A 26,846-nucleotide genomic window follows, 5' to 3' on the forward strand; every position below is an offset into this window, starting at 1 on the left:
GCTGATAACATAATAAAAAATTGGGCAATAAGTCAGGCAAATTGTCCAAATTTTAAGGAGGATTACTGAGACGGAAGCATAGATTCCTGCTTTCTACCTGCTTGAAGCTTCTATGCACTTTCTAGCTCAGATCATTTAAATCAGCTTTCTGAGTGAAGTGCTTTGTGGAATTTTAACTGGAGTGGTTGTCAAGATCAAAAGTAGCACCCTTTTAACCAAGAAATTCTTTAAGTTGACACATTAGCAACTAAGGAGGATGAAAGGGGAAAGATAATTTAAAAAGTCATTAGAACAACAAGCTGCAGCAGAATCATGATGGATTTCTCTTGGGAATAGTGAGGCAGTGCACAGGCTGACAAGTGCATCCGGGGTTTGATCCAGACCAGTGCTTGGGAGTCTCTGCCGAGGGAGTGACTTTGGGAGGCTTAGTTCAAATCTCCTCTCTGTGTCAGAGCGGCCTGGGAATTACTGGAACTTCCCAGAATATAGAAAGTTCTTTCTCCTCCATTATTGGATTGTATTAAATGAGAGAGGAGGAATCTGGAGGTTAGTCTGGATTCTCATGTCATTTTGAGTTAGCGGAGCTTTAGGAATAGCATTTCAGTGTTAGACATTGGTGGCTCCAAGACTTTGTTTGGAGACTGGGATTGGAACAGGGTAAGGTTGTTCAGGAGTCATTGTGACCTCCTCCTCTGCACGTTGCCGTGCTACAGGATCCACAGTGGTAAATAAGATGGTGCCCTGGCCCCTTATATGTAGTTCTCTGGAGAAGGTGAGCAAACACAGGTGGTTCAAGATGTATAGATGGAGGGCTCAGGAAGGTGAAAAGCAGGGGAGATCATGTTTGGTTGAGCAGAATCTGCAGGGGTCATTGACGTCAGCCAAGAAGAATGGACAAGTGGGCTGCTTGGAGGAAATAGGCAAACTCATGGCCAAAGAGCACCTATGAGCAAAAGGCTGCTGGTAACCCCCAGTGGTGAAAGCCATTTCTGAGAGCAGGAGTGGTCACAGCTTGTGAAGTGACAGCTTTTGTCCAGTTTGGACACCATGTGAAGCTCTGCAGAGTAGACCATGTTACTAGTCTTCCTGCTTTCTAGTATCTAGCAACTATTTAAAACTCTCCTAAAAAGTTCTCCTTTCTCTCCTCCTTCTTCTTTTTTGGCCATCTTAGCCATTAAGTGTACAAATCAGTAGTGTTAAGTATCAATATATTCACATTATTGTACAGTACACAGAACTTTTTCATCTTAAAAAACTGAAACTATATACCCATTGAACAACTCCCCATTTCTCCCTCCCCCAGCCCTTGGCAGCCACCATCTTATTTTTGTTTCTGTGAGTTTGATTACTTCTTGTATTATATATAAGTAAAACCACACAGTATTTGCCTTTTTGTGACTGGCTTTTTCATGTAGCATAATGTCCTCAAGGTTCATCTTTGTTGTAACACATGCCAGGGTTTTCTCCTTTTTTAAAGCTGAATAGTATTCCTTTGTATGTGTATTCCATATTTTCTTTATCCATCCCTCTCTTGATGGACTTTTGGGTTGTTTCCCTCTCTTGGCTCTTGTGAGTAATACTGCAGTGTACACGTGTATGCAGATTCTCTTCAAGACCCTGCTTTCAGTTCTTTTGCGTATATACCCAGAAGCGAGATTGCTAGATCATATGGTAATTCTGTTTCTAATTTTTTGAGGAAATTTTTGTTTTTGATAGTGCCGACACCACTTACCATTCCCATCAACAGAGTACAGGGTTCCAGTTTCTCTGCATCCTTGCCAACACTTAGTATTTTCTGTTCTTTTGAGAGTGGCCTTCTAATGGGAGCATGGTAAGAATCTTTCTCCTTTTTTGCGATTTTCTAGAGATTGCATTTTAACTTGGCTAGGGCCCGAGAGTATAGATAGTAACTTCTTTCTTTAATAGAGGAGCAAAAGAAAAATCTGCTCCTTTCTGCATCGTATACTAAGTGCGTGTTACAGTTCTAAAGGCCCTCAGTCAAGTCGCCCCTTACCCGTAATAATTCATTTTTAGACTTTTACTTGCACGTGAATTGTTCTACAGTGGTCACCAAGTTCCCTAGTTCTGGTCTTCCAGGCTCAAGCCCAGAGTGCCTGTGATGGTCCCATGCCGCATCATAACATCTGTTTGGCCTACTGTCTCACGTAGAGGTGTAATCACTGGCAGGAATCAGTGGCTTTTCCCCAAGAGTAATGAGGTGGAAAAAGTTTAGAACTGGGGAGCCAAGATAAATGAGAAAGGACCAAATCAAGCTCTCAGGGCAAGACGCTAACAGACTGCCAGAGGTGGGAATGTTGTGGGCACAGCTAGTGGCACCTGGAGACCTTATTATGTGGCAGCTCAGGTTGTTGCTGACCAGGGCCCAGCAGATGGTGAGGGCCCATGGATAAAGGCGAGGCAGAAATATTAGGATCTTTCTCACATTAGAGAAAAACCAAAGTTATGGGCTTACTACTTCTGTATCTCCACTGGATTTCCCCCAAACAAATGATATGCAGTTAGAGTTTCAGGGGTCAGTTTATTCACATGGCTTGTGGGGTAGAGATAGGATTTTGTGGTTCTCCAGTCAAGGTTAAATGCAGAGCCATCTCGCTGTGGAGGTGGGGTTGTTCAGGATTGTGTCCATGCATGGCCATGGCACTTGTTAGCCCGTGAAAACCTACCTCAGCTCCAGAGATGTCCAGTCCTCTCCCCAGAGTCCAGCGTGTCATAGTCATGACTACCCACTGACACATCCCCCTTTTTCTCTCATTTTTACTATAATTACCACCCCCCTAACAGTCCTTCCCTTGCATGTGTGCTAAGTCACTTCAGTTGTGTCCAACTCTTTGTGACCCTATGTATTATAGCCCACCAGGCTCCTCTGTCCATGGGATTCTCCAGGCAAGAAAACTGGAGTGGGCTGCTGTGCCCCCTCCAGGGGATCTTCCCCGCCCAGTGATTGAACCTGTGTCTCTTACGTCTCCCACATTGGCAGGCAGGTTCTTTACCACTAGTGCCACCTGGGAAGGCCCATCGTTCCCTTAAATACTTTGTTTCTGGCCACTTCTTTGCATCTTGATTTCTTTTCCCTTTCGGGTAGCTGTCTTCTGATGATTTTTAATGTATTTACTTCCCATATTGTTCTTCAAAGTGTTAAAGATGTAACTAAGAGAGGCACATGGTATGCTGGATTAAAAATCAAATGGATAAAGAAATAGGCAATGAAGAAAAATTGTTGAACAAACAAATGCTGTGTGGTTCTCTCCAGTTCCTGGAGGCATTCTGATTTTGGTTTTGAGTGTAATCAATTATATGATTCATACAGACAACTAAGAATAGACTGGTCTGCAGGCACATATTTTCTTGCTCCTGAGACTTGAGAATAATTTATCCTGTGGATCCTCATAAAGGAAACACTGTGAATAGAAAGCTTAGACATAATTCTGAGGTCTAGGGAGCTCTTGGGCATTTTTTTGAAGGGTGAAACAAAGGAATTATAGATTTAGTTTTTCCTTTTATTTTGCATTGGTATATAGGCAGTACTGATCATGAATAGTTCCAGAAAAGTCATAGATGAAACACTTTACTTCAGCATCAGCCTGACAAGATCAGTTTGTGTGTGTGTGTGTGTATGTGTGTGTGTGTGTGTGTGCGTGTGCACAATGTCTGTAGAAGCCAAGAGTGCTGCTGTGTTAACTCTGCTGTCTAATCTTGAAAATTCCAGTTGGCAAAGTAAATGGAGACAATGATCTCTCTTTAATTTGAAAGATGTTTGTGTGTGCTTTGCATAATGTTGACACTTTAAACAGTCGGCAAACTTGAATAAGAAGTTTGTGCCCGGAGTTTATACATTTTCTGCTGTTCACCTCAGGATGCAACTTTCCAAAGCTCATTGCACAAGATCAGCTTCTCTGTTGGGTCTGTAGTGGGGCCATGGGTCCTCTCACTGCTGTCCGGCTAGACAGTTGCAGGGTGCTGTCTTTGCAAAATGCTAGTAACCTTTGTCCGATTTTATTGTCATTGCAGTTATAATGCCAGCCTTGCCATCTTTCCTGGCAAGAGAACTTCAAATGACATGAAGGGAAAAAAGAGAAACAGGAGCTATCCCTCATCTCAGTGAGGCTCTGAACTTGTAAGGGAAGAGTGATGCAGTTGGTTTCACCTCTACTAATCCCCAGATGTGTTCCAGGCTCACTCAACATCCATTCAGTTCAGTTCAGTCACTCAGTCGTGTCTGACTGTTTGCGACCCCATGAATCACAGCACGCCAGGCCTCCCTGTCCATCACCAACTCTGAGAGTTCACTCAGACTCATGTCGAGTCGGTGATGCCATCCAGCCATCTCATTCTCTGTCGTCCCCTTCTCCTCTTGCCCCGATCCCTCCCAGCATCAGGGTGTTTTCCAATGAATCAGCTCTTCACATGAGGTGGCCAAAGTACTGGAGTTTCAGCTTTAGCATCATTCCTTCCAAAGAACACCCAGGGCTGATCTCCTTTAGAATGGACTGGTTTAGTGGTCTTCTTTCTTCCTTCTAGAAAGGCCCCACCTTCTGCTATATTGAATTCTTCTAAAAAGCACAAATTTCAGCCCAACACACATTCATATTCCACCCAGTGGTGGGATATCAACAAAACATAACCCACAGCGGAGAAGAGAGGAGAACCACGGGGGCCTGCGCATGGTGTTCGGGCCTCTTAGTCCATCCACGTTCTCTTGGGCCCTGGCTGTCCACACAGTCTAAGCATTGCCTCTCGACCCACATCACTAGTGTCTGTTTCTTTGTTCCTAGTTTGAAAATTGCCTGCCTGTGGGTTGAAAGTGCTCCCAATTTTAGCATTTGTTTTGAGCCCACATCTGCCCACTCGTTCTGCAGGCAAAGCTGTTTGCAGGGATTGATTGAACGTGAACCTGCCAGAAGGAAACGCTTCTTTCCCCCGCACTGTGCTGGTGTGATTTTTCCTCACTGTAGGTGCCCATTTGCTTGCAGTGTTACGCCGTGCTTTTCTGTCCTTTCAGTGGACTTCCCGAGCCCTGTCCAGCTCTCGCACTGGGAAGTTTTTTGGTTCAGTGTAATTGCTGACTAAATGATTTGCTCATTTGCCTCAGAGGAATGAATGCTTGAATCAGACCGAGGACACACGTTTGATATTCTGCTTGCTCTTGCAGAGCAGATGCCTTCTATTACTGAATTTTGAGGGACTTATTTAGAAAATAATAAAACTAACAGCTAAGCACTGATTTTTTTTTGTCTCCATCCTGCATCATTGCCAGCTTGACTGTAATTATGTCATTCAAGGAAAGATTCTAACCATTTCCCTTCCCTGGCCCCTTTGTGTTTCAGAAGAGCTGAATTTGGGCCATATTTCTAAAGGAGTGAATCACATACAAGTGTAAAAATGGCTTTATGTGAAGTCATTAGGAATTTTGTCGAGTTTGTTGAGTGAAATCTTGAATGGAATGGTAAAAGGAGTTGAGAATAATTCTGCTGATAGAGATAATGGAAAATTAGTGGAGGTGGTGCAGTTTTTATCAGTTGATGCAAAGCCCAAGGAAAAAGAAATCAAAGAGTTGTTAGAAGTTTATGAAATTTTTGTAGTGCTTTTCCTTAAAATAACACACATGCAGTTGTAGTTTTACCTGGTTAACAAGTTAGTGCAAGGGATGTGGTAATAGCTTGAATGTGACCCTGAAATGATGTTTCTTTTACTCATGGGATGTTACCTGCAGTGAAGAGACTCAAATTATCTTAAAACCTCTCAACTTTCATTATAAAAATTTCCACTGGCCTGCTGCTTATCTGTAGCTCTAGGGCATTAGAACTTTCTGGAAGGATGGAAAAATGTTCTGTACTGTAGCCACTAACCACATGTTGTGTATCATCAGCATTCTGCCAGGAGGAGTGGCTTGATATCATGATCAGTTCAGTTCAATCTCTCAGTCGTGTCCGACTCTTTGCGACCCCATGGATTGCAGCACGCCAGGCTTCCCTGTCCATCAACAACTCCTGGAGCTACTCAAACTCATGTCCATCACTTAGGTGATGCCATCCAACTAGCTCATTCTCTGTCGTCCCCTTCTCCTCCCATCTTCAATCTTTCCCAGCATCAGGGTCTTTTCCAATGAGTCGGTTCTTCGATATCATGATAAAGTCCTTTAAAAATACAGACTAGTATGAAATGCTTATTATCCATAAGGAACTTTTGTGTTCCCATGCATGATACTAACAAGAAGCTCTTGAATTCATAACCTGGTTGTTAAAATGTGTGATGTTTTAAAGCAGCAGTCCTCGAGTCTGCGCCGGTGGACCGAGCAGGTGTGGACAGCTCCCCCGTAGCCGATGCCGCAGAACTGTCACCTTGCAGGTCACCCTCAACTCCTCGGCACCTCCGCTACCGCCAGCCTGGAGGTGAGCACTCAGGAAGGGACTCAGAAACATGCAAGTGAGAGATGATTCTAGCTCCTGAATCTTTTGTTTACCTTACCATTTCAGTTCCCAAATATTTTTCAGTCTCAATTATGAAAATTAATTGGAAGCAAATGTTACCATTGGAGCAAGTAGTGGAACATAAATGATTAGAGAAAATGTCACTAATATAACCAGTATTTACTTGACCACCATCATTGCGTGGTATTTTGTGTGGAGTAACCTGAATCGCAGGTTAATCTCTAAGCCTGTTCTTGGTTGCCAGTTGATTGAATGTCAGTGCTGGTTTTGCCAAAGTGTTCCCAGACTCTGATGACATTACGATGAATCCCAGTGTAGTCTCTATTAAATAGGTTCGTCTGGGACACAAAACTGTGGGGTGACCTTATTAAGAACAGTATTTCAACTAAAGTAATGTCCAGTTGCCTGGGACTCCAGTCTTCATTGTTAGTGGCAGAATCTGGTATATTTTCTATTATGAAAATTATAAAATATTATCCCATAATTTGTTTTAAAATATACCATTTCTAATTGAAGGGAAAACTATCAGAGCAAAAGATAGAAAACTTTTATCTCCCCATCGCTTAAGTAAATATAACTACAAATAACAGTTGTTTTTGAAATGTCTCCTTTTTTCTCAAGACAATTGTTTCAAATTGGAAGGGAAAATTATTCACTTGTGAAAGCAGATTCACCCCAAGTAACCTAAGTAAATGTAGATGTTTTCTGACTTTCATACTTCTACTTCAAGTAAGGCAGTTTAGCAAAAGACAGAGTGCTTGGCTGCAAATGGTCATTTCATTTGTAGCCTCAGCAACACAGTGGAAGCTGTCATTGCCATCAGCTCCAAGAGAAGCTAGCCTGAGTGGACCATTGTCAGCAGAATTGCCCTGATGGATATTAGCTCTTGAGGAGTGGGACTGATTTTGGGCTCCTGATCAGTCATGGGTCACCCTGACATTTGGGTACTTCTGGAAAACCAATGTAACAAGTTAGACTTCTCTGCCTTATTATAAGACTACTATGGGATTGGCCAAATCTCTTTACTGTTCTTAGAGCCTTGATCAGTCCAGACCTTGGCAACTTCCGTGACCATTGCCATGTCAGACAGACTCCCTTGAGTTCATTATTAACCTGGAAGAGTTTGGGGTCAAACTATATGGAAGCAAAATTTTACCAAGGCAAGAGTTATTTAAGTGCTATCCACTTGGTTACTATCATTAGAGCCCTGTTTTATGGTCTATTTTCATATGTTTATATTCATTTAAAATTCTTTAAATTTATACAGGCCTTATTTGAAAATCCTCATCCTGTTTGTGGATTAACTAAGTCCTTTGTTTCTTTCCTGATCCAACCAAATCCCAGAGATGCAGGAAGGAAACCACAGTCTGTGATGATATGGAGGATCCAAATAGTGACAGCAGCCCACGTTTTCTCAGTGTGTAGCTGAAATTTTGCCTGTTCATCTATCTTCTTGCCCACCTTGTTCCACAAATGTTTTCAGGCTATAGCTGAAGGAGAGGGTAGAGCTGTTTTGTGCTTTAGTGCTTAGGCACATTAAGCAGCTCTTTGCTTCCCCTTTTATTTATTTTAAGCATGACTATATGACTTTAGAGGCAAACTAATAAAACCACAGAATCACAGAAAAGCCACAGAAGAAATGAACTATCTTCACTAAAAGCCTGAACGAGAAAAACAGTGAGGTTGGCATCAACATTATCAAGTGCTGTGTGTAAATATCTGAGAAGTGAGAGGGGGTACAAAAAGGTGCTCAGTGCATCCTTCAATATGAGCGCCCATCCCCCTTTCTGAGAGTGCTTTGAGAAGAAAATTCTATCTGTAACATGTAGAATATTAAAAAATATAGATATTTTTATATTGAGATAAAATTCGCATACCATAAGATTCACCCTTTTTCAAGTGTGCAGTTCAGTGCTTTTATATATTCACAAGGCTGAGACACCATAACCACTGTCTCAATCCAGATATTGTCATTACCCCTGCTAGAGAAATCCTGTACACATCAGTGGTCACTTCCCATTCTCATCCCCCAATACACCTGGAAACCACTAATTTACTTTTTGCCTCTGTGTATTTACCTATTATGGACATTTTATATAAATGGGATCATATAATACGTGACTTTTTGTGACCAGCTTTCACTTAGTATGATGCTTTCAAGGTACATTCATGTTGTGGTATGTATTACCTCATGCCTTTTGTGGCTAAATCATATTCCCTCACATGGGAATTTTTGATTTGGTTTATCATTTCGTCAGTTGGGGGAGATTTGGCTGTTTTTACTTTTTGGCTATTATGAATAATACTGCTGTGAATGTTTGTGTAGAAGTTTTTGTATAGACGTATGTTTTCATTTCTCTTGGATCTATAACTAGAATGAACTGGTTGATATAGAATCTTGTTATTTGCCTATTAATAAGGACAACACAGGATATTTGACCCAAACCTTCATTCAGTGCAGGAATGAAAATGAGAATTTTCATTATGTAATATTATGCATCTGCCTCACCATGCCATTCCCATTCTTTTTAAATAACCAGGACAGACGGCTGACAACTCCCACTGCTCTGTTTCACCGGCCTCTGCTTTTGCAATCGCTACGGCTGCAGCAGGACACGGGAGTCCACCCGGTGAGTAGGGGCGAGCTGTCGAGCGCTTGGCAATTAATTGCCCAGACCTCTGGCAATTTATGGTAAATCAGTGGTCCTCGCCTGCCAGCATCTTGATAATACACTGGGCAGCTTCTTAAAATTGCAGATTCCCAGCTTCCTAGTCTGTCAGTGTGTCTTGGTGTAAGACTGTCTTTTAAATAAACACCTACAGGTAAGTCTCATACAGGTAGCCTATGCTTAACACTTTCAAGAACTTCCATATCAGAACAGGATGTGTTATTTCTCTTATGTTGTATTAGCAGAGTTCTTTAACCTTTTAAGCCAAATTGTTGAGAACGTATGTTTCCCTTTTAATTGAGTACGGTGCTAAAAGCGTATGCACGGTGGGAGGGAAGGCTTGTGGAGGGTGGGAGAGGAGAGAGGATCTATTGGACTCATAATTCATTTCCAGTAGCTCTGTGGTGCTGAATTGTTGTCAGTTAATTTTCAAGGTAAAGAAGTACCTAAAAGAAAAGCACAATATTTTAAGTAGATGAAAAATTATATTTATTATCTCTGTCCTCTTTTCTCATGTGCAAGAAGGACATTATGTTAAAATAAATCTGTATGTGGTTTAAACAATCCTCTTGCTGTGAGTTCCTTCACCTAAACTAACTCCATGGGTTCTGGAAGTGATGATATATTTTATTAATTAGCAATTGCTCATTAACAATGGAGAAAAAAAGGATATTTCCAAAGCCTGTGAACCTGTATTAAACAGTTGTAACTGGTAGGTGCTGTCTGGGTGAAATCTTTCTAAACTGATGTCAGAACAGAGAGCTATTCTATAATGAACACGAATTACCATGGTAATTATAATTATATATATATAGATGAGGTAATTATCCCATCTGAATGGAAAATCTTTGCACATTGATGACATTCCACATCTTAAATATTTTACCACACATACTTCACTGGATGTGGTCAGGCAAACTGGGGATGTTCTTTGCCCCAAATATTCCCTAAACCTTCCCCCCAGTTCCCATCAGCATGGCACACAGTACAGCATGTAACGGTAATAATATGGATGGCTTCTCAATCCAGTCAGCTTCTGCTGTTGACTGCATGTTATAATAATGAACATTTCTTTGATGAAGTAATAGGGGTCTTCTTTACCCTTTCGGCAGAGTGAGTTATCAACTGTGATTCCTTGAGACTTTCTCCTGTGTTTTGTTCTCACAATCTAGCCTATCTTTGGAAAAGGTGAAGTACAGAGCTTCCTCACAGGTTTCTTAATTTAAATATGGTTTGTGAGGGAAAATAGCTTTTCAGTCAATTTGGAATGAACCCATCTCCCCATTAGCTGGAGGCTGAGTCAGGGAAGGTACCTTTATTCACCCGAGGCTGAAGCAGACTTCTAATGGAGAATTGCTTTCGGACTCGGGCTCATCCATCCATGATGAGCCAGAGATGAAGTAGCCATAAGAGCCGTCTTCCTCACTGAACCCTGCTGCTGCTCTGCCGCCTGTCTTCCTGCTTCTCTCCTGCTGCTGGAAGAGCTGCAGCAAGAAAGCTCCTGCTCAGTGAGCCAGCTGAGGAGGGCAGACTGCTGGCTAACCGCAGCCAGCGTGCTGGATGCAGGGTAGCCTGGTGCTCCTCTCATCACACTGCTGCTGCTGTCTCCTATAATATGGCCTGGAGCCTCATGATCCAATTGTGTTTTTATTTGTTTTTGTTTTTTATGGAGGAAAAAGAGTGGCTTTATTACTTTGCCAGGCAAAGGGGGCACACAGTAGGATAGCATCTCAAGAACTGTGCCCCTACGTGATCCAATTTTAGACATAAATGAAATGAAAGATGGATTTGGCAGTGTCTGTGGCCCTGCTGGGGATACAGGGGTCAGTCTCCATGGCCCATGGTACTAAGAAAGGGGGTCAGTTTTGGAGAAGGGATCAGTACTTCCCTGGGGTTCAGCTGCTCCATGGAGCTGGTCCCACAGAAGAGTCCACCTGCCTGGAAGAACTTGGCAGAAGGGTGAAGTTCACAGGTCAAGAGAGCAGGTGGAAATGGAGCAGAAAGAAAGGAAGTACTAAGAGGATGATCTGGACTTCTTGGCTGGTCAGGGAGAGCCCGATGCTCTCCAAAGAAGTTCTAGACCCAGAAGGACAAATGTCCGAAGGGAAGGAGTGCTAGAGAACGGTTAAGATCTGATATCGGTCTTTTCATCCACTCTCTGAATCAGGAATTATTGACCCGCATGTGCCCACAGAATGTGGAGAGCTCCAAAGTGAGCAGGAGAGAAGGTTGTAGAGACCTCATGCTCACATCTATCTTTCCAGGTCTATCTGCTTGATTGACTGCAATATAAGCCCAGCTGGTGGTTCCAACCTGCTGCTTGTGGCTGATAGCCTGAAATAAGGTGCTGCCTGGCCAAGCCATGCAGTCTGCAGAGTGGGCTTCCATATTTCAGGCTCCTCTTCAGGTTCCCTCCCATTTTAATCCTCTCCCATCTATCTCCACATCCCCCACTTCTGCCTCCATCAAAATACACAGCAGTCTGGGAACTCTGGGTTAGAACCATCAATTAGTGGTTATGCTTTCAAATATTCACTCCAGACATTTGCATGTGAGCCATTTCTCATTAATATTTGCTTAGAAAGTAACTTTACTACATGAGAATGAATTTTAATTTAGCAAGAGGATGAACAGAGAATTTCTTCACAAAAAGGCCAAACAAGATGTACATGCCTAGCTGTAAAGGCAGAGAAAGCTGATTTGTATCTATGGCAGGTGGCCTGGGATCTGCTCAGGATTGCCAGTCCTGCCCCTTGGGTCCAAGCCTACCTGATTTCTGCACACACTGGAAAAGCCTAGATTTTTCCCTCTGGTTTCTTTTAGGACCTAGAGCCTGTCCTTTCCAATGGTGGGTTTCTTTTCCTTCCACACCATGCCCTCTTTCCTCGTAGACCAACAGGAGTACCTCTGTTCAGATCAGATCAGATCAGTCGCTCAGTCGTGTCTGACTCTTTGCGACCCCATGAATTGCAGCACACCAGGCCTCCCTGTCCAGCACCAACTCCCAGAGTTCACTGAGACTCACATCCATCGAGTCAGTGATGCCATCCAGCCATCTCATCCTCTGTCATCCCCTTCTCCTCCTGCCCCCAATCCCTCCCAGCATCAGAGTCTTTTCCAGTGAGTCAACTCTTTGCATGAGGTGGCCAAAGTACTGGAGTTTCAGCTTTAGCATCATTCCTTCCAAAGAAGTCCCAGGGCTTATCTCCTTCAGAATGGACTGGTTGGATCTCCTTGCAGTCCAAGGGACTCTCAAGAGTCTTCTCCAACACCACAGTTCAAAAGCATCAATTCTTCGGCGCTCAGCTTTCTTCACAGCCCAACTCTCACATCCATACATGACCACAGGAAAAACCATAGTCTTGACTAGACAGACCTTTGTTGGCAACCTCTGTTGGAGAGGAAGAAAAGACTGACCTGTCGACATGGTTGTAACACAGCTAATTCTTGTTGACTTCACATTATGAAGATTTCACAGCTTAGTTTAGTGCTTGCCTTCCAAATGGCAACCAAGTTACATTAGGCCCATTATGAATGGATCTAGGGTTTGTGGGGTATAACACACAATTTGCCTAAAGCAAAAGTGTATCAAATTACAAGTACAAACCTTCAGAGCTCTGGAAGAGGCCCAGACACATTGAGAGGCCCTCAGGCTTAAGCTTCATTGGCTTCCTGGTAAATCTGCTTATGAGTTCAGTCCTGATCATTCCTGGAATGATAGCAGCTTTAGGAAATTCTGATCATCTTGGGGAGCAGGTGGGCTTGGAGATGGCAGTGGGACCAATGATCATCAATCAGTCAAATAAGTCCTCTTTTTGGTGGCGGGGTTTTAACTCTATACAACAATGAGACCAAAAAAAAAAAAAAATCAGTGGGTCTTATGAGCCACCACGCTGGTTGAAATGTAGTTTTGAGCATCTGCTCAAATTGAGGAGCTCTGCATTAAAGTCAGATTAAAATGTGTGCCTTTCAGATGGCTGCTGATACAGGGAATCTGCAGGTGCAGTTTGGATATAGTTATGATTTGAATAGAAATGCAAATCCAATGAATACACATATCAGAGCATATCATGGTGCTTACTATACACCTGAAGCTCTGGGATTAATGATAGAGTTTATGAAATGATCTAAAATGAAATATGAAAGTGTGAGGTGGGTTATTTTTATGAGAGTATAAATAATGGCAGCAGAGGTACTACAAGCAACTCTTGATTATCTGGGAGATGATTGTAGGTTTTGCCCTTCTGTGCAAGTCAAACAATTAGAGGAATGGTTGATTGCATTTATAGGAAAATTAATGGCACAGTTACAGTTGCTTGGGGGAATAGTGAGTTCTTTATTGGTGGCGACTTGGTAATTGTGAAATAGATAATTCATAATCTGTTTTATGCCCTGTCAAACCACTCAGGTTTGTGTAGCCAGTAGTAGATCTGAGCTTGGTGTGAATTGATCTTGGACCTGCTATTTATTTGTTTTTTATTGGAGTATAATTGACTTACAATGTTGTGTTACTGTCTGTTGTACAGTGAAGTAAATCAGATATATATATATATATATATATATAGAGAGAGAGAGAGAGAGGTGTGTGTGTGTGTGTGCACATCCCCTCCCTCTTGAACCTCCGTCCGCTCACATCCCTGTCCCACCCCTCCAGGTCATCGCAGAGCACTGAGCTGAGCTCCCTGTGCTATACAACAGCTTCCCATTAAGCCTCTATTTTATACATGGCAGTGCTTATATGTCAGTGCCACTCTCCCAATTCTGGACCCACTTTTAAAAATACTGATAACTGGTTCCTCCTCCACAGATTCTGACTTGATTGGTCTGGGTACATCCTGGGCATCAGGATTTTTAAAGTTCCCCAGGTGATATTTGGCCCTAGGAGGAGCCAAGATGGAGAACCACTAAACTAGCTGGAGAAGGTATATTTATTCCTTCTCTGGTTGTAGCATGCCTACTGAAAGTATCCTAGTCTGAGACATATTTTCTATTTTTTTCCAGCATAATATAAAATCCATTTTTTAAAATGTCTTAATATAGCTAGTTGAAGTTTGGAAGACAGCCTGTATCTGATTTATATTTTTAATGAAAACGCTATTATCACTATTATCAGTGAAAAACAAAGAACTTTGGCAAACTGGATATAACTGAAAATGACTCCAAGTCTTATTTTAAATTATTTATTTTTAAGTTTCACGTGTGCAACATTGTATAATACTTCAACTTCTGTATTCAGTACTGTTTGCTCACCACAGAAAGTTTCCATCCATCACTACACAGTTGACCCCCTTTAACCATTGCACCATCCCCAGTGTCCCTCTCCCCTTGATAACCATTACTCTGTATCTATGTTCATTTCTGTTATGTTTGGTTTAGTTGTTTATTTTATTTTTTATATTCCTCATATGAGTAAAACCATAGGGCATTTGTCTCTTTCCATCTGACTTATTTCACTTAGCGTAATTCCCTCAAGGTCTGTCCATGTTGTTTCACCTTTTTTTTTTTTTTTTATGGCTGAATAGTATTGTGTTGTGCACATATACTGCATCATTATCCATTCATCCATTGATAAGCACTTAGGTTGTGTCCATATCTTGGCTATTACAAATAATGCTACACTGAATATAGGGGTGCATGTGTCTTTTTGAATTAGTATCTTCATTTTCTTTGGATAAATACTCAGAAATGGAATAACTGGTTTATATGGTGATTCACTTTCACTTTTCACTCTCATGCGTTGGAGAAGGAAATGGCAACCCACTCCAGTGTTCTTGCCTGGAGAATCCCAGGGACAGGGGAGCCTAGCGGGCTGCCGTCTATGGGGTCACACAGAGTTGGACATGACTGAAGCGACATAGCAGCAGCAGCAGCATGGTGATTGTAGTCTTAATTTTTTGAGGAATCTCCATACTGTTTTCCATAGTAGCTGCGCCAACTTACATTCCCACCACCAGTGTTTGTGTTCCCTTTCTCATCATCCTTACCAGCACTTGTTATTTCCTGTCTTTTTGATCATAGTCATTTTAACTAGTGTGAGGTGATATGCCACCGTGATTTTGATTAGCATTTCCCTAATGATCAGTGATGTTGAACACTTTTCATGTGCCTGCTGGCCACTGTAGGTCTTTGGAAAAATGTCTACTTAGATCCTCTGCCCACTTTTTAATAGAGGTGTTTGTTTAATTGTTGTTGAGTTGTGTGAGTTTTTTAAAAAAATGTTTTCCTCTAATTTTCAGCTCTGCTTCTATCATAGATTCTTTTATTTATTTTCTTTGCACTGTCCAGCCTGTGGGATCTTGGGTTTCCCAACCCGGGATCAAACCCAGGCCCCCAGCACGAAAAGTGTGGAGTCCTAACCACTGGATCACCAGGGAATTCCCTGCATGCGTTTCTGTATATATATTTTGGATATTAAACCTTTATTGCATATATGATTTGCAAATATCTTCTCCCATTCAGTAGGTTGTTTTTTTGGTTTGCTGATGGTTTCCTTTGCTGTGCAGTTTTTTAGCTTGATGTAGTTTTTGTTTATTTTTGCTTTTGTTTCCGTTACCTCAGGAGACATATCCAGAAAGATATTGCTAAGACCAATGTTAAAGAGTGTACTGCATAAGTTTTTTTCTAGGGGTTCTGTGACTTTAAGTCTTATATCCAAGTCTTTAATCCATTTTGAGTTGATTTTTGTGTATGGAGTAGAAGAGTGGTCTAGTTTCATTGTTTTGCTTATGGCTGTCCAGCTTTCCCAATACCACTTACCAAAGAGACTGCCTTTTCTCCCATTGTGTGGTCTTTGCATCTTTGTCATAAATTAATAGTCCATATATATGTAGGTTTATCCTGGACTCTCAATTCTGTGTCATTAATCTGTGTCTATTTTCCTGCCAATGTCATGCTGTTTTGATTATTATAGCTTTGTACAGATATACTTCACTTTACTACACTTTGCTTTATTGTGCTTCACAAATCTTATACTTTTTACAAGTTGAAGATTTTTGGCAACCATGTGTCAAGCAAGTCTATCAGTGCCATTTTTCCAACAACATTTGCTCACTTCATGCCTCTGTGTCACGTTTTGGTAATCCTTGCAATATTTTAAACTTTTTCTTTATCATTACATTTGTTATGGTTATCTATGATCAGTAACTTTTGATGTTACTATTTAATTTGGGGGTGGTCCATGAACCATAACAATATAAAGATGGTGAACTTAATAAATGTTTGTATTCTGGCTGCTCTATACCTGCCATTCCTGTCTCTCTCACTTTCCTCGGGCGTCCCTGTTCCCTGAGATACAAGAGTATTGACATTCAGTGCAGTTCAGTCACTCAGTCATGTCTGACCCTTTGTGACCCCATGAACTGCAGCATGCCAGGCCTCCCTGTCCATCACCAGATCCCAGAGTTTACTCAAATAAATTCATGTGCATCAAGTCAGTGATGCCATCCAGCCATCTCATCCTCTGTCGTCCCCTTCTCCTCCTGCCCCCAATCCCTCCCACCATCAGAATCTTTTCTAATGAGTCAACTCTTCACATGAGGCGGCCAAAGTATTGGAGTTTCAGTTTCAGCATCAGTCCTTCCAATGAACACCCAGGACTGGTCTCCTATAGGATGGACTGGTTGGATCTCCTTGCAGTCCAAGGGACTCTCAAGAGTCTTCTCCAACACCACAGTTCTTTGAACTGCATCAATTCTCTAGCGCTCAGCCGTCTTCACAGTCCACATCTCACATCCATACATGACCACTGGAAAAACCATAGCCTTGACTAGACAGACCTTTGCTGGCAAAGTAATGTCTCTGCTTTTCAATATGCTATCTAGGTTGGTCATAACTTTCCTACCAAGAAGTCATGGCTACAATCACCATCTGCAGTGATTTTGGAGCCCCAAAAAAATAAAGTCTAACACTGCTTCCACTGTTTCCCCATCTACTTCCCATGAAGTGATGGGACCAGATGCCATGATCTTCGTTTTCTGAATGTTGAGCTTTAAGCCAACCTTTTCACTCTCCTCTTTCACTTTCATCAAGAGGCTCTTTAGCTTCTCTTCACTTTCTGCCATAAGGGTGGTATCATCTGCATATCTGAGGTTATTGATATTTCTCCTGGCAGTCTTGATTCCAGCTTGTGCTTCTTCCAGCCCAGTGTTTCTCATGATGTATCCTGCAGTGGCCTCTTAAGTGTTCAAGTGAAAGGAAGAGTCATACGTCTCTTGCTTTAAATCAAAAGCTGCTGCTGCTGCTGCTAAGTCACTTCAGTCGTGTCCGACTCTGTGTGACCCCATAGACGGCAGCCACCAGGCTCCCCCATTCCTGGGATTCTCCAGGCAAGAACACTGGAGTGGGTTGCCATTTCCTTCTCCAATGCAGGAAAGTGAAAAGTGAAAGTGAAGTCGCTCAGTTGTGTCCAACTCTTAGCGACCCCATGGACTGCAGCCTACCAGGCTCCTCCATCCATGGGATTTTCCAGGCAAGAGTACTGGAGTGGGGTGCCATTGCCTTCTCTGAAATCAAAAGCTAGAAATAATTAAATTTATTAAGGAAGACATGTCAAAAACCAAGATATGCTGAAAGCTAGGCCTCTTGCACCAGTTAACCAACTTGAGAATGCAAAGGAAAAGTTCTTAAAGGAAATTAAAAGTGCTACTCCAGTGAACACATGAATGATAAAAAAGGAAAACAACCTTATTATTGATATGGAGAAAGTTTTAGTGGTCTGAATAGAAGATCAAACCAGCTGCTGCTGCTAAGTCACTTCAATCGTGTCCTACTCTGTGCGACCCCATAGACGGCAGCCCACCAGGCTCCCCCGTCCCTGGGATTCTCCAGGCAAGAACGCTGGAGTGGGTTGCCATTTCCTTCTCCAATGCATGCATGCATGCTAAGTCGCTTCAGTCATGTCCGACTCTGTGTGACCCCATGGACAACAGCCCACCAGGCTCCCCTGTCCATGGGATTCTCTAGGCAAGAATACTGGAGTGGGTTGCCATTTCCTTCTCCATAAACCAGCTGCTGCATGCATGCTAAGTCGTTTCAGTCATGTCCAACTCCATGTGACCCTGTGGACTGTAGCTTTGCCAGGTTGCTTTGTCCATGGGATTCTCTAGGCAAGAATACTGGAATTGGGTGCCATGCCCTCCTCTAGGGAATTGTCCTGACTCAGGAATCAAACCTGCCTCTCTTGTGTCTCCTGCACTGGCAGGTAGATTCTTTACGACTAGCACCACCTGGGAAGCCCCAAACCAGCTGCAACATTCCCAAAGCCTAGTCTAGAACAAGGCCCTAACTCTCTTCAGTTCTTTGAAGAGTGAGAGAGGTGAGGAAGCTGTAGAAGAAAAATCTGAAGCTAGCAAATGTTGGTTCATGAAGTTGAAAAAAAAAGAAATTGACTCCATAACATAAAAGTGCAAGGTGAAGCAGCAAGTGCTGATAATAAGCCACAGTAAGTTATCTAGAAGACCTAGCTAAGATCATTAATGAAGGTGGAAACACTAAACAGCAGATTTTCAATGCAAGTGGAACAGCCTTCTATTAGAATATGGTGCCATCTAGGATTTTCATAGCCATAGAGGAGAAGTCAGTGCCTGGCTTCAAAGCTTCAAAGGACAAGCTGACTCTTGTTAGGCACTAATGCAGCTGGTGACTTGAAGTGGTAGCCAGTGCTCATGTACCATTCTGAAAACCCTAGGGCCCTTAAGAATTATGCTATATCTACTTTGCCTGTGATCTGTAAATGGAACAACAGAGCCTGGATGATAGCACATATATTTATACCATGATTTACTGAATATTTTAAGCCCATTGCTTAGAAAAAAAGATTCATCTCTAAATAATGCTGCTCATTGATAATGCACCTGATCACTCAAAAGCTCTGATGAAGACCTACAACGAGGTTCATGTCTTCATGCCTGCTAACACAGCATCCATTCTGCAGCCTGTAGAGGAAGGAGTCATTTTGACTTTCAAGTCCTATTATTTAAGAATTACATTTTGTGAGGCTATAGCTGCCATACATAGTGATTCTTCTGATGGATCTGGGAAGGGTAAGTTGAAAACTTTCTGTAAAGTGTTCACCTTTCTAGATGTAATTAAGAACATTCATGAGTCATGGGAAGAGCTCAAGATTATCAAGAATTTGGAAGAAGTTGATTCTAACCTTCGTGGATGACTGTGAGGGATTCAAAACTTCAGGTGGAAGAAGTCACTGCAGATGTGGTTGGAAATAGCAAGAGAACTAGAACTGGAAGTGGAGTCTGAAGATGTGACTGACTTAGCTGCAATCTCATGATAAAACTTGAACAGATGAGGAGATACTGCTTATAGAGGAGCAAAGAAAGTGTTTCTTGAGAGAATCTATGCTTTTCGAAGATGCTGGGAAGATTGTTGAATGTCTTGACAACAAAGGATTTAGAATATGACATAAGTTTAGTTGATGAAGCAGCAGCAGGGTTTGAGAGAACTGACTCCAGTTTTGAAAGAACCTCTGCTAGGAGTAAAATATCAAACAGCATTGTATACTACAGCAAAATCGTTGGTGAAAGGAAGAGTCAATTGATGTGGCAAACTTCATGGTTGTCTTATTTTTTGAAATTGCCACAGCCTTCAGCAACTGGTCAGTCAGCAGCCATCAACACTGAGGCAAGACCCTCCACCAGCAAAACAATTATCAATTGCTGAAGGCTCAGATGATGGTTAACACTTTTTGCTGCTTAGTCGCTTCAGTCGTGTCCGACTCTGTGCAACCCCATAGACGGCAGCCCACTAGGCTACTCTGTCCCTGGGATTCTCCAGGCAAGAACACTTTTTAGCAATAAAGTATTTTTAATTAAAGTATGTACATTATTTTTTTAGACCTAATGCACATTTAACAGACTATAGTATAATGTCAATGTAACTTTTATATTCACTGGAAACCGGAAAGATTGCGTGACTTAACTTTATTGCAATATCCAGTGTTTTGCTGTGGTCTGAAACTGAGCCTGCAATATCTCCAAGGTATACCTGAAGTATATCTTTTTTATTTGTTTATTTTGGGGTGTGTTAGTTTTCATTGCTGGGCATGGGCTCTGTCTAGTTGCGATGAGCAGGGGCTTCTCGTTGCGCTGGCTTCTCTGACTGTGGACCACGAGCTCTAGGTATATGGTCTTCAGTAGCTGTGGCACATCGTCTTAGATGCCCCAAGGCATGTGGGATCTTCCTGGACCAGGGATGGAACCCGTGTCCCCTGTACTGGCAGGTGAATTCCTAACCGCTGGACCACCAGGGAAGTCCTGAAGTATAATCTGAAATCAGAGTGTGTGAAACCTCCAGATTTGTTCTTTTTTCTCAGGATTGCTTTTGGTCTTTTGTGGTTCTGTATAAGGGTTCCTAGGTGATGCTAGTGTAAAGAACCCCCCTGCCAGTGGAGGAGACAGACGTAGGTTTGATCCCTGTGTCAGGAAGATGCCCTGAAGGAGGAAGTGGCAACCCACTCCAGTATCTTTGCTGGGAGAATCCCATGGACAGAGGAGCCTAGTGGGCTTCAGTCCATGGAGTCACAAAGATATGACTAAAGCAACGTAGCATGCACAGCACACGCGTGGTTCTATACAAATTTTGAGATTTTCATCCTGTTTTTGTGAAAAAGAGTGTTGAGATTTTGATAGGAATTGCATTGAATCATAGATTGCTTTAGGTAATATGGACATTTTAACAATGTTAAACCATAAGACATTATTGAATTTGAAGGAGACACAAAGAAATGGAAAGATATTCTGTGCTCATGGATTCCAGTCTTATTTTTAGATGCATGCACACAGAGACTGGAATTAAAATTTTGTAACTGAGAAGTTACATGTGTGTCAGAATTTTTTCTTTGTTATGGAAGTATAGTTGGTTTACAATGCTGTGCTAATTTCTAGTGTACAGCAACGTGAATATACATATTCTTTTTCATTATAGGCAAGATATTGAATATAGTCCCTTGTGCTATATAGTAGGACCTTGCTGTTTATTTTATACATAGTAGTTCATGTCTGCTAATCCCAGACTCCTGATGTATCCCTGTTAACTAGCATGAGCCTGCAGAACAGCTAGGGATGCTCATGTCAGGAGGCCATTGCGTTCTCTTTCTGGCAGGATGCCCACAGCAAGCCAGATCACACGGAGCGCCTCCTCTGCCCGTCATGTGTTTTTGATAAGCCTTTCAAGCAGACTCAGGTCCTTGTTCCAGCTGGCCCGAGCACCCTCTTTCCTGACCATGTTGTGTTGCCAAGTTCTCCTTCTTTGTGCTGCCCTTTCCTGAACTCTGTGAAGATCTTTCTCCTCTCTGACTGTCTCTCTGCAGCCAAGACACAAAGCAGTTGATTGTGCCTTTTCACTTTTTGATGTGCTGACATTGCTTAATTGCTGCTTGACCGCAGTACAGTTTCATCCACTTCGGGGCCAGGCAGGTAACCGAAAGACAGGGTTGAAGAGCTGATATCGTGTGAAAAAGGGGCAGCTACTGCTCAGCTCATTCTGATTTTGATGGAGACAGATTAGGGCTGTCACAGCTGTTTTCTTTCATTCTTTTCTTTTTTTAAGGAAAACCCAGAAATCTGGATGTTTGTATGAAAAGTCCTATTTGTAAGTGGGAAGTGAATTCATACACTTTAAAAACTACTATCCAGGCCAAGCAGAATCCTTCTGTGGACCACGTACGGCTGTGAGCCGCCAGTGTGTGGCCTCAGATGTACTGGAATCATTCATAGCCGGAGTTGTGGGTTGATCCAGATAAGAGCTCCTGAGACATACCTGAATAGTAGCAATGGACTCCCGAACCTCCCCAGTCCTCCTTCCCTAAAACGATTTCTTATTTCTTTGGTCGGGCTATTTTATAGGAAGTCCATCTCTTCTTGTCCACTGTGGCTTGATGACTTTTGCTTCCACGGTGTAATATTATCTCATTGTCACCCTTGCACCACGGAGGGGATTCGGGGACTGTCTTTCTTATTTTATAGTTTTGAAATAAGTGTGAGACTCGAGAGTGATGGAGGGCTTGGCTCACGTTCTCATGGTGCCTGAGAATGAGGCTCAGATCTGTTCCTACCACACTGCTGCCCTGTTATTGCCTCTGATTTCACATTTACTTCAAAACAACAAGATCTTGGGAAACTTGAGTGACGCAATATTCTTGATCCTGTCTTCGTCTGCAGCATATCCATTTCTTTCCATCTTCTTTCCACCTCTGTGTCCACCTGGCATTCACCTGACAGATACAGCAGCCTGATAACTCCAGAGAGATAAGCATGGATAAAATTAGTCATCTGTGGGTAGAGTCTTACTTGGCTAGCAACACTGAGGGACCTGTGATTTCTTTCATAGGATTGCAGAAACTGAGTCTTAATACAATGATATAAAATGGTCAGACGAGGTATTTATCTTGGTATTGAGAATTGGATTAAATCTGCAGTAAGATACTGATCGGGCTTCCCAAGTATCTCAGTGGTAAAGAATCCACCTGCAATGCAGGAGACGAGGTTTCAATCCCTGGGTCAGAAAGATCCCCTGGAGAAGGAAATGGCAACCCACGCCAGTATTCTTGCCTGGGAAATCTCATGAACAGAGGAGCCTGGTGGGCTGTAGTCCATGGGGTTGCAAAGAGTTGAGTCAGACATGACTTCTCGAGTAAACAACAAGATATTGATTACCATGAATTATTCAGTACATTAATGTTACACGTGTACCCCACTGTCTGTTTTTTCTTTTCAAGATTTGTGAGAACATGCGGCTCTGAATTGTTTAGCTATTTAGTGAGTAAACTTATAAGAAATGCACAGAATATAGGCTTTTGCCAATATTGTTTGTCTTACTGGCATTTATGTGGCCTGTGGCTTCACAAGTGCTAGGAAGACCTGAAGAGGCAACTTCAGTTCAGTTCAGTTTAGTTGCTCAGTCACGTCCGACTCTTTGCGACCCCATGATTCGCAGCACGCCAGGCCTCCCTGTCCATCACCATCTCCCGGAGTTCACTCAAACTCATGTTCATCGAGTCGGTGATGCCATCCAGCCATTTCATCCTCTGTCGTCCCCTTCTCCTCCTGCCCCCAATCCCTCCCAGCATCAGAGTCTTTTCCAATGGGTCAACTCTTCGCATGAGGTGGCCAAAGTACTGGAGTGTCAGCTTTAGCATTATTCCTTCCAAAGTACACCCAGGGCTGATCTCCTTCAGAATGGACTGGTTGAATCTCCTTGCAGTCCAAGGGACTCTCAAGAGTCTTCTCCAACACCACAGTTCAAAAGCATCAATTCTTCAGTGCTCAGCTTTCTTCACAATCCAAATCTCGCATCCATACATGACCGCTGGAAAAACCATAGCCTTGACTAGACAGACCTTTATTGGCAAAGTAATGTCTCTGCTTTTCAACATGCTATCTAGGTTGGTCATAACTTTTCTTCCAAGGAGTAACTGTCTTTTAATTTCATGACTGCAATCACCATCTGCAGTGATTTTGGAGCCCCCCAAAATAAAATCTAACACTGTTTCCACTGTTTCCCCATCTATTTCCCATGAAATGATGGGACCAAATGCCATGATCTTCGTTTTCTGAATGTTGAGATTTAAGCCAACTTTTTCACTCTCCACTTTCACTTCAAGAGGCTTTTTAGTTCCTCTTCACTTTCTGCCATATGGGTGGTGTCATCTGCATATCTGAGGTTATTGATATTTCTCCCAGCAATCTTGATTCCAGCTTGTGCTTCTTCCAGTCCAGAGTTTCTCATGATGTACTCTGCATATAAGTTAAATAAGTAGGGTGACAACATACAGCCTTGACGTACTCCTTTTCCTATTTGGAACCAGTCTGTTGTTCCATGTCCAGTCCTAACTGTTGTTTCCTGACCTGCATATATGTTTCTCAAGAGGCAGGTCAGGTGGTCTGGTATTCCCATCTCTTTCAGAATTTTCCACAGTTTATTGTGATCCACACAATCAAAGGCTTTGGCATAGTCAATAAAGCAGAAATAGATGTTTTTCTGGAACTCTCTTGCTTTTTTGATGATCCAGCGGATGTTGGCAATTTGATCTCTGGTTCCTCTGCCTTTTCTAAAACCAACTTGAACATCAGGAAGTTCACGGTTCACGTATTGCTGAAGCCTGGCTTGGAGCATTTTGAGCATTACTTTACCAGCGTGTGAGATGAGTGCAATTGTGCGGTAGTTTGAGCATTCTTTGGCATTGCCTTTCTTTGGGATTGGAATGAAAACTGACCTTTTCCAGTCCTGTGGCCACTGCTGAGTTTTCCAAATTTGCTGGCATATTGAGTACAGCATTTTCACAGCATCATCTTAATAACATGTAATTAACCTGTTTTATCTTGTGAATACATCATAATTGTGGATAATTTTTGTAGAAGATCTCTCAAAGTTGTACCCACATCTTTCAAATCTCTATCCTTTGCTGCCCTGTTGGGCATTTCTGTATGCAAATCGAGTGGAATGTATGTATTGTCAACACCAGAATCACAGCAACAATCAAATTACATAATTCATAGAATATACTATATACCAAGCACTGTCCTAAGCTTTACGTATGTTAACTGATATGTGAAGTAGTTACTATTATTATACTACTTTTCCAGTATAGAAAATTAAGATACAGAGAGTTAAGTAAGTTACCTAAGGTCACATAGGTAGTAGGTGGCAGATTTGGATCATATCATCAGGCTAATGAAAAGAGGACCCATGAGTTCCATTGCCAATCCCCGCCATGTTGTTTGGAGAAGGATATGAATGTTTCTGGTGGGTGGTCTGGTGGTTTTAAAAAGACGTCCACAGATTCATACTCCTTCAAGAGACGAAGCTTAATTTCTCTTTATTTTTGTGGGAGCAGGACTTTGTAACTTGATTCTAGCAAATAAAATTAAGCAGAAGTAATTTTGTGACTCGGAGCCTAGGTCATCAGAGGGCATAATGGCCTCTGTCTTGGTCAGTCTCTCTCTCGGATCACTTGTTTTGGGGGAAACAAGCTTCCATATCATGAGGAGAGGCCCATGAAACCAACAGGAAACTAGAAAGTGGTCCCCTGCCCAGAGCCTCGTGCATGAGCTTGGATGTGACTCCTCCAGCCACAGCTGAGACTTTGGATGACTGCAGCCCTGGTGGATATATGGCTTGTAACTTCATGAGATACCCTGAGCCTAAGCCACTTCCAAAATCTCATTCTAAAGATACTGTATAATAATAAATGTTTGTTATTTTCAGTCCATAAATTTTAGGGTGTTTTGTTGTGTAGCAATAGATAGCCACTACAGGTGGTATCTTGGTAGCCAGTAAACCTTGGCAAAAATATTCATAATCCAATTGAGTTTAGGGAGAATATTTTCATATTAGAAAGAGAAGCATGCCGGGGCCATTCCTGTAGGACAGACAACCCTGCACTTATTCCCTAAAAATATTTTGAAATGGAGAGAATATATCTAGAATTAACATGTAGTTTAAATCTACCCTGTATTTCATGGTCTCTAAACAGTCTTTCTCTACTCGCTTCACCTCTAGTGCTCTGAATTGAATAGACTGATTTTTCTGTTTGAGAGCAGTTTGATTTGAACACAACTGTTGCTTAGCAATAGGAAGGAACTTAATGGCTCTACTGTCTTCTGCAAACTGAGAGGAGCCTCCCTGTGTAGCTATTGTCTGTCTGGAATGCCGAATGTAAAATTGTAATTATCATTTTAAGATGAAATTGAAGCTGGCCTGTGTGACACATTACACTTACCTTAGCATCTCAGCTACCCAGGGGGTTGGAATTTAAGGCCTTTTTGCAGAGAAGATGGTTTCTTGGAACTATGGGGCATTTAGAAGTCTAAGACAAAGCTCTAGTGAATTCCTTATTGGTAGGTGGTTTGTATTCTCTAAACACTGACTTTGTGGTTCTGGGAATGAAAACTTGGCTCTTGAAGTGTTGTGACTAGAAACTGGCCCAGTGACATTAGGGGAGGGGCTAGAGTGGCATAGGGATTCCAGAGAACTTTGGGAGAGTAGGAAGGGGTGGGAAGTTTAGCTGCCACTGACCTTACTACCTACCTGGCTCTGTTGGAAAGACTCCTAGAAATAGCTGCTTTGGATTTTTAAGGTCTAAGTCCAATCGTTCATCAGAGAGGTTGGTATGGAAATTCAGAAGTCTCTGCTGGGATTAAAAACATTATTCTTTTCCACTCTTTGGATTAAAAGATGAACAAGTTTATTTGATTTTGTTTAATTTTCAATTAGTTATATCAGTCTTTCTGTGTGCACACTATGCTATACCAGGCATTGTGGAAAGATAAAAATGAAATAATAGGCATTGCCTCTGCTCTCTAAGAACTGATAAATCCAGTGAAGAGATTAGATGAAGAGGCACACAGTAAATTTCAAATGATCAAGATGTAAACTCCAGGTTACTGACAATCAGTGTAATTATTGGCCATGCTGTTAAATTCTGGACTGAAAACCAAGAGAAAATATCACATTAGCAAAATAACAAGCCTTCAGTGCATAACCCTGAAAGAAAAGGTTACTATGGTTTCAAAGCATTTCATACACTCTTCCAGTTAGTTTTTTGAAAATAGTGGAGCTTTTTGGAGCTTTTTTTTTGGTTTATTTTTAACTTTGAGACATTTTCCTCTGGATCTTCATGTTATCTGTGTGGCCCCATACTTTCTGATGTGTGTTATAGTCTTAGGAGTTTAGTTATTTTTACATTAAGTGGAGGCAGTGTCTGTCACACTCGAGT

General features: G+C 42.1%; 1 protein-coding gene across 13 annotated transcripts in view; it reads left to right on the forward strand.

Annotated features, from left to right (window-relative positions):
• The window catches only part of RASGRF2 (Ras protein specific guanine nucleotide releasing factor 2), a 271,385-nt gene that overhangs the window by 151,221 nt on the left and 93,318 nt on the right, over nucleotides 1-26,846 (forward strand). For 11 of the 13 annotated variants that reach the window (XR_015168014.1, XR_015168016.1, XR_015168015.1 and 8 more), the window contains 2 exons: nucleotides 6,282-6,410; nucleotides 8,990-9,079. Coding sequence is in view for 7 of the 13 variants with exons in the window: in XM_086412802.1 (XP_086268928.1) it covers nucleotides 6,282-6,410; nucleotides 8,990-9,079 (219 nt within the window). In the remaining 6 variants the exon portion in view is untranslated. The remainder of the gene's footprint in view (nucleotides 1-6,281; nucleotides 6,411-8,989; nucleotides 9,080-26,846) is intronic. The other 2 variants (XR_015168013.1, XM_086412804.1) reach the window with 1 other exon arrangement.

This window comes from Bos grunniens, chromosome 7, assembly GCF_055505025.1.
Source record: "Bos grunniens cultivar Pamir isolate PY7600 chromosome 7, Bosgru_T2T1.0, whole genome shotgun sequence".
NCBI lineage: Eukaryota > Metazoa > Chordata > Mammalia > Artiodactyla > Bovidae > Bos > Bos grunniens.